The 8,723-nt window shown below is 40.0% G+C and overlaps 1 protein-coding gene across 5 annotated transcripts in view; it reads left to right on the top strand.

The window, feature by feature from the left end:
- Positions 1-8,513, top strand: part of ADGRF5 (adhesion G protein-coupled receptor F5) — a 120,638-nt gene extending 112,125 nt beyond the window's left edge. For 4 of the 5 annotated variants that reach the window (XM_027772096.1, XM_027772097.1, XM_027772098.1 and 1 more), the window contains exons 17-21: positions 1,236-2,630; positions 4,199-4,240; positions 4,328-4,387; positions 5,022-5,106; positions 7,338-8,513. In XM_027772096.1, coding sequence (XP_027627897.1) covers positions 1,236-2,630; positions 4,199-4,240; positions 4,328-4,387; positions 5,022-5,106; positions 7,338-7,417 — 1,662 coding nt within the window. In that variant the 3' untranslated portion in view covers positions 7,418-8,513. Of the gene's footprint in view, positions 1-1,235; positions 2,631-4,198; positions 4,241-4,327; positions 4,388-5,021; positions 5,107-6,635; positions 6,703-7,337 lie in introns of all 5 variants that reach the window. The other variant, XM_027772099.1, reaches the window with a different exon arrangement.
- Positions 8,514-8,723: the final 210 nt, after the last annotated feature.

Here is an 8,723-nt window from a genome sequence, read left to right as displayed (position 1 = left end):
TAGTGTAACCAGAGAACACTGAGAAGTAAAGCCTTGAGAAAGGGACAACTCAGTGAGAGCTGTAGTCTTGGAAAGCCATAGCTATTACCAGAGATGTATTGAGGAAAAAGGAGACTGTAGGTAGGGAGAGCAGCAGGGAAAATATATCTCAACTTGCCTCTTCTTCCACCTTTCTATCTGCACAAGCCTCCCATTGGCAAAACCCAACCAAAGGTCAACTGATAAGGAGTTGGTAATAGAATCTGAAGAGTTTATTATAAGTTTCCTAAGGTTTCTGTAACAAATTACCACAAACTGGGTTATTAACAAGAACAGAAATGTATAGTCTTACAGTTCTAGAGACTAGAAGTCTGAAATCAAGATCTCTAGGGCCACGTTCCCTCCAAAGTCTCTAGAAGAGATTCTTTCCTTGCCTCTTCCGGCTTCTGGTGGTTCTAGGTACTCTTTGGCTTGTGACTGCATCACTCCAATCTCTACCTATGTCTTTACATGGATGTCTCTTTTCCATTCATCTTCTCCTCTCTATTTTAAGAATATTTACCACTGGCCAACCAGGACAGATCCTTAATTACATCTACAAGTCTGTTTCTATAAATAAGATTATATTCACAGTGCTTGGGTATTAAGATATATAATTTCAGAGAACACCATTCAGCCTACTAAAGGACTCATTCTTCAAGAGGACAAACAAGGCAAAGAAGGACAGATAATAATTTTGGGGGAAAGTGTGAATGGAAAACAACAGACCCACATTCATGAGGGAGAGAATCAAATTGTTTAGGAGAAAATATAATAAAATTAATATTTTATTAGTTAAGAAGCTCATTTTATGCTTGGGGTTTGAGAGGGTCTTCTGAGATTTCCTCACTCTTGCTGGTGAAATACCACCTAACTAAAAGCCTTTACAGGCTCAAGATTTAAAATAAAATAAATTGATATCTCAGGCAGCTGACTGAACTGGTCTTTGTTCATGATGGGAGGGTAGTTTTTGCTATCACTATTTCTAAATGTTTATTGAAGTCTCTGTCTTAGCATCCTACCCACTGCTAAAATCGGCTGAAAGTAGGCAGGTCACAGATTCTCCACTGCCTATGATACTTCACTTTTTTTTTAAATTTTCTTCTTTTCTTCTCTTACTCATATGCATTCAACCAGTTTTTAGAAAGATGTTATTTTTCTGCCCTTTTGTGCTTAAACTAATTGGGTTGTTTAATCTCATGCCATGTTATTTACAGCACATGCTCTCTACCATTAATATCATCCTTGGCAAGCCCATCTTGAACACCTGGAAGGTTTTACAACAACAACAGACCAACCAGAGCTCACAGCTTCTACATGCAGTGGAAAGATTCTCTCAAGCGTTGAAGTCAGGAGATAGCACCCCTTTGTCCATCTCCCAAAAGAATGTACAGATGAGGAGCATGGCAATAAAGTCTGGTCACCCAAAAAGCTACCTACAGAGCTTTGTTTTCTCAGACTCTGACCTCTGGGGCAATGTGGTTATTGATGAGTGCCAGCTGGAAAACTTGCAGCCAGATTCATCTATTGTCACCGTGGCTTTTCCAACTCTCAAAGCCATCCTTGGTGAGGATGTTCAAAAAAAGAGTTTGACAAACAGCTTAGTGATGACAACCACTGTCAGTCACAGTCTAACCATGCCATTCAGGATTTCAATGACTTTCAAGAATAACAACCCTTCAGGTGGGAGACTACAGTGTGTCTTTTGGAACTTCAGCCTCGCCAACCACACAGGGGGGTGGGACAGCAGTGGCTGCTATGTTAAAGATGTCGATGGGGACAGTGTCTCTTGTGTTTGTGACCACCTAACATCATTCTCCATCCTCATGTCCCCTGACTCCCCAGACCCTAGTTCTCTTCTGGAAAAACTACTGGATATTATCTCTTACATTGGGTTGGGCTTTTCCATCTTGAGTTTAGCAGCCTGTCTAGTTGTGGAAACTGTGGTGTGGAAATCAGTGACCAAGAACCGGACTTCCTATATGCGCCACATCTGCATAGTGAATATTGCTGCCTCCCTTCTTGTGGCTGACATCTGGTTCATTGTGATTGCAGCCATCCAAGACTTTCGTTACCCACTCAACAAAACAGCCTGTGTGGCTGCCACCTTCTTCATCCACTTCTTCTATCTCAGCGTCTTCTTCTGGATGCTAACACTGGGCCTCATGCTTTTCTATCGACTGGTTTTTATTCTGCATGATACAAGCAAGTCTATTCAGAAAGCCATTGCCTTTTCTCTTGGCTATGGCTGCCCTCTTGCCATCTCAGTCATCACAGTGGGGGCTACCCAACCACAGGAAGTCTACACAAGGAAGAATGCTTGTTGGCTCAACTGGGAGGACACGAAAGCCCTGCTGGCCTTTGTCATTCCAGCACTGATTATCGTGATGGTGAATATGACCATCACAGTGGTGGTTATCACCAAGATTTTGAGGCCTTCTATTGGAGACAAGCCAAGCAAGCAGGAGAAAAACAGCCTGTTTCAGATCTGCAAGAGCATTGGGGTCCTCACACCACTCTTGGGGCTTACCTGGGGTTTTGGTCTTGCCACTGTATTCCAGAAGAGCAATGCTGTGTTCCACATCATATTTACCCTCCTTAATGCCTTCCAGGTAAGTTCTGTAGTGCAGCGCTCTTAGGAAGTGTTTACTCCAGAGGGACAAATTAATGACAGAAACACAAATAGAAGTAGGAATGGAGAAGGTTTTAGTCCAGAGGAAGTCCTGCTTCTAAAGTCCAGTAATTACAAGAATCAGTGAGATAAAAAGGACACATTCTTCTGCTCCCATAGAATCTCATACTTCTTATCACCTGTTCTATAATTTAGTTGTATATGCCAATCTCTTCTAAATCCCCTGGTAATATAAGTAGGAGGAAAGTCTCTTCCATAAATTGTATTTTGCTATTTATCCAAGATTATCTTGACTCCATCTATTAGCTCCTAAATGAAAATATCGCTTTATACCGAGTAATGTCTCCAACTAATTTCCACAAGCGCTCGGTAAACTCTGTCGTTGTGAGGATAAGGGTTGCGTCTTATTCATCACTATATCCAAAATGCCTAACAAAGACTTTGGCACAAAGTGGGTTTTCAACACCCAGTTGAATGAACTAAAGATTATGTGCTGCATAGTATGTCCTTTAAAAAAATTGTTGAAAAATGAAAGAATGAATGCCCTTTAAAGATCAGGCAATATTTTTGATTATACTAAAATGAAAAGATATCTTTTTTGCTCTCCTGCAACATATAGCTAATTATGTTACAGGCCAATTTGGTAACAGAGTTATAGACAAGCCTTTAAAGTACAAGCAAGGCAGGATTAATTCTGTTTTACCCAATGGAGAGGGGGTAAGAAGAGAAAAAAACGTCCCTGAAGATACAGGCCCCTGTGAGCTGGTGAAGAGGTAGGGACTCTGTAGGTAAAGTTGAAATACTGCTTCCTTGGACCAGCAGTTGGTGTAATGGCTATGTGGTTGGGCTCCCATGTAGTCAACCGCGGTTCGAGTCCTGGACCCAGTGGCTTAAACTCACACTGGGAGCTTGTGCTTGCATGCTGAAGATCCTGAGAGGAGAATGGAGGAGAAGGGACTGTGGTGTGGCCATTCTCCCTGGGGTGATTTCTCATTTTCTGTCTCTCTCTCTGCCTTTCTGGTGAGTGCACGCACCTTTTAGCAAAAACCTCTCCCCCCCCCAAAAAAAAAGAAAGAAAAAAAGAAAGAAAGAAAGAAAGCAATATTGCTTCCTGGGTTCTTGTGCGAAGACTATACATGCCCTATTTTTTGCTACTGAGCTTTTGGCATTAAGCTGTAAGGTTCATATCTAATGACCTCTGTAGTTTGCCTTCATTGAAAAAAACTAATAATTCTATCACACACCCCAGATTCTCATCATGGCCATGTGAGGAGCACTGTAGACACTAAAGGTATAATTAGTAGCATAACCAGTGGGATCTCCAGTTCACAATTGAAAGGAAATAGAAAGTATCCTCTAATATTATTATATTTAGAGTCCGTTGGTATGGAACTATTGCATTGCTTTTAACATTACCATGTACTGGAATCATTCTATGAGCCTCAGTTAGGAAAGAGATTTATACAATTCAACACCAGGTGAATAATACTTCCTATTCTGCTGGACAATAGGATATGTTTAAAATGCACTTTTTAATCCTTTTTCCAGGGGTTATTCATTTTACTTTTTGGATGCCTCTGGGACCAGAAGGTAAGAACAATAAGTTTCATGCTCCTTGAAGGGTCTAATGTGCTCGTGGCATGTTGAAGTTACCATGGCTTCTTTTAAATAATGCAGGTACAAGAAGCTTTGTTGAAAAAGTTTTCATTGTCAAGATGGTCTTCACAGCATTCAAAGGTAAATCTTGTCTCTGCTGAGATTTTTTTCCATTTTATGTTCTTATTTATTCCACTAGTATGATGAAGTACAGAGTACTAAGTTTTTACCTTGAGGTTTGGATCAAGGAGATTAAATACAAGGCAACTGGCATCTTCTAACTCCTCTCCCTCCGTAGCTCGTTCTGCCTATTAAACGTAGCCATGGAGCCATCGTCAAACTGCAACTCCACATCTTTCAATAAACATAAATAATGGGTAATGCAAAGTTAAAGTTAACATCAAACTTTCAATAAACAATTGTCTGGGAACGTTTAAAGCATTAGAGAAAACACTTTAGGGAGTAATAAAAGATAGAATTTTCTATAGTTTATTTTAAAACATGACTATTATTTTTTAATATAGCTGCTTGATATATTTTCTGACATTCGTATGTCAGAAAATTCTTGAAACCTAGAAACAGTAAAATGTGTGTTTGGAGGTTATTTTTCTAATATAGGTAAGATTCCTGGATCTCCATATACTTTAAAGGGGTGAGATTAGAAATGTAGAAAGTGACCACTAGAGGGCAGTAAACCAATCTCTGAGATCAAAATAGTTTCCATCTAATTTGCTTTGTGTGTGTGTTTGTTTTTTTTTTCCTATCTCTCTCTTAGTCAACGTCCCTAGGTTCATCCACACCTGTGTTTTCTATGAGTTCTCCAATATCAAGAAGATTTAACAATTTGTTTGGTAAAACAGGTATGTAGTGACTTGTAAGTGATTTCTGGTCAATTTCTGGACAAATTTGTCCCAAGGCTTCTTTTAGAGAGCCTCAATGACCCTACTCGTCCACACTCTCTTCCCCACTTTATTGCATTTACTTGAAATAGCCTCATTTAGGGAAGAGGTTAAGTATAGGAACTTGCTTACATTTTCACGAATCACCAGAAGTTTGGTACAGAGAGTAACTGCCTTCAATCAGAACAAAAAATAACTGATGAAGTCTAAGATTCAAAGAATCTAGACAAAACTTCGAAGAGCTGTATGTCACACTATTGACCATAAAAATGAAAACTTTAAGTTTCTGGCCTTGTCAAACACAGAGGTCTTTTCTGTCTATGTTAAATAGAAATAGATAGGCCAAGTTTCTGGGTTATGGCATAACAGAGCATGTATTAGAAAAATGCTAGTACAGAATCCCAATCTGTGGGTTGGTTCCCCTCACATACTTTTTTTTTTTTCTTTTTATGGAGCAGGGTTTTTTTTACACAATAACATATATGAAACTGTACCTATATATTGAAGAAATCACCCAAGTTAGCTATTCCATTAGAAACATTCATAGTTAAAATTCCCATCTTGGAGATTTGATGCACATCGTATTAATAAATTTGGGCAATGGATCTCAACTCTTCCATCATGTTGAAAACCCTACCCCATGCCACCATTCCCTCAGGAAAGTTAGTGCCAGAATTCCTTCCAGCTTTTTGAAACTGAGCAGAGCTCACAAATGTGCAGTTCAGAAATGTACTAATATTCCAGACTAAAGCTTTTCGTATGGAAGCAAATTTTGAGAATGCTGATAACTATTATAACTCCAGAATACTTAGTGTTTTCTGCCTCAACTAGATGAAGTCATGAAACAAGCAGACCTTTATTTTTTGTTTTAGAAATCACTGAGTCAACTGCTATGAAATGATCGGCTCTTCAGGCTGTATTAGAATTATGGCATTTTGCCAGCACTATCACTAAGACAGGTTTACCATCTGCATTAAAATGAAAATAATGAAAAATCTTTTAAGTAATTTATATAATCAGAGGGAATCAGCAGTTAGCGTAATGGCTATGTCGCTGGACTCCCATGTAGTCAACCACGGTTCGAATCCTGGACCCGGTGGCTTAAAACTCACGCCGGGTGCATGTGCGTGTGTGCCCAAGATCCCAAGAGGAGAATGGAGGAGAAGGGATTGCGGCGTGACCATTCCCCCCTGGGGGGTGATTTCTCGCTTTCTGTCTCTAATGTCTCTCTCTGTCTGGCGAGCACACGTGCCCAATAGTGAAAATCTCTCCAAAAAAAAAAAATTATATAATCAGAATTATGCACTATGTAAGGCCACTAAAATGTGTTCCTTGTTTCTGAATCAGTGAGATGAACATTGGGGTACAAGCTCCATTCCCAGTGAATCCTGGTCATTGAACTGGATAGCCTTGCAAAAGTCATTAATGTAGCTCCACTTTGGCCTACTTGGGGGTTCCACAATTACTGTAACTTTGGTTTATGTTGTCAGCAGCCCCCAAGGTCCCCCCAGGCAATGACGGAAACCTTGTTAGCAGTGGCAGTTCATCAATCTGATGGTAGGGTGGGCACTTTGACCCTTCTCTTGTCTGATACCCACTCCCTACTCTCTTCCATGCACAGCCCTGCCACTCTGCCTGCACCAGCCTTTGCGGCTGCTCCAAGGCTGCCCTTCCTGCTGCACCCATCCTCAGTAATTTTGTTAGCACCCCTGACTTCTTCTTCTTCTTCTTTTCTGGTCCTGCCTTTCCTTCCTGTGTAAGTTTTATCTTTCCTTTCCTCCCTTGACAAACCTTTGCCTTTAGCTCAGCTCCCAGGTCCATCCCAGATCTTCCCGAGTTACCACAACCCAAGGGGACCATGGAGGTTCCCTCAGGCAGATGTCCCCAGGGCCATGCATGAAGTGGCATGTGGAAAGGCTGCCCCCGTTGAGATCTTTCTGTCCTCTGTAGACAACTGGCTGCTGGGATGATGGGAAGTAGTTAGTGCTTGTTGCTGCCATGCATGCTCGAGAACGACACTTCTGTTCTCTGGCACCTCTGGGTCTTGGGAGGAGGGCAGGCATGGTTGATTTCCAGGCATGGCTGCGCTTACCTGGTTCCTGAACTAGAACTACCCTTGGTCTGTCTGATGCTTGCACCACAAAGTCCATCAAGGCTTACCTTCGAGGCTGAGCTGCTGCTCTGTTTTTCAGGAACATATAATGTTTCCACCCCAGAAACAACCAGCTCATCTGTGGAAAACTCATCCAGTGCTTATTCATTGCTCAACTAAGAATGGGAAAATCCAACCCACGTGACCTCTTGGGAACAGTGGATATGCTCTGAAAAAGAGATCCTTTCAAAGCTATGGGTAAAAATGTTGTCTTGGTTGGATTTTTGGAGCAGATGTTGAAAAGACTTTTGCATTAGAGAAGAGGCTTTCCTTTGTAAAGACAGAGCAAAAGTAATCATTATGTTTATCTTTGCTCCTAACTCCCATCCCTTGTGTGAAATCTAATGTGTATAGTATTTAAGTAAAACTCAAGTCCCCCAAAGCCCAACTTTCTGTCTATATTGTAAAATAGAATTTTAAAGGAACACTTTCACTTTTCCTACATTGGACACAAAGATAAGCTTTGATTAGAAGAGCAAGTAAAAGACCTAGGAAGTACTTTGTAAATTCTAGGAGGGAAAGGGAGGAGGGAGGGGGTAGAGGAAGGAAGGAAAGAAGGAGAGAAAGAAGAAGAATTAATAAAGAGAAACATTAAGGACCACATTTTAAGTTTTCCATGTTAATGATATAATCAGTCAGATATTGCAAGCTTGAGCATTAAAACTGATTCAAAAAATGGAAACTGAAAGTAAGCCATGGGGAATGAGTTCAGCATCTTCCTGATATTTTCTTAGTTAAGAAAGAAAAAAGAGACAGTGAAAAATATAGGGAAGAAATTACGTTATCAGGATGCTTTCAAATGGATAATAATATTTGCAAGAATATTGCGAAAACAAACATGGTTTTCCTGACGCTAAACACATGCACATAAATCCCTGAATGTCAAGGTTTGAACTCAGTGGTGTAAGCATGCAGAAGAAATATGATAGCAATTCTTTATCAGATACAAGCAGCTCCAACTGCTGATTCATGTTTTATACTTTATTAGAAAAGTCTTACATTTTAATTTGTTCCACATTTTGAAAGCAAAAATAAAATAAAATAAAATAAAGTTGTTTATACCCATTAATTGCCAAATTTGGTGTATTGCACTGAATGGAGCCCCTAGCTATCTTATAAGTAACAGTTTTAACCAGGTACTTCTCTGTGCATTTTAGAGTAGATTTCATAATCTTATAGCATTGTATATTACTATTGTTGTTACTGTGGATATAATGCTACTTGGTGTGTTGTGTAGCTATTATCTATTGTCTACTATCTCTTTTAGTCCTTAAGTGTCCTGACCAATATACGTTAAGAGTTCTGTACAGTCTAATTTGTGTTTATTACAACCACTTGGAAAACTTCTGAAATGATATCTCACAGCTGGCTCCTCTGTGCTTTCAATGACCAATGACTCTTTACCTTGATGAGCAAATGGCCAAAG

Source organism: Tupaia chinensis, unplaced genomic scaffold (assembly GCF_000334495.1).
Source record: "Tupaia chinensis unplaced genomic scaffold, TupChi_1.0 Scaffold000252_1, whole genome shotgun sequence".
Taxonomy (NCBI): Eukaryota; Metazoa; Chordata; class Mammalia; order Scandentia; family Tupaiidae; genus Tupaia; species Tupaia belangeri.
This window is presented reverse-complemented; position numbering and strand designations above follow the sequence as displayed.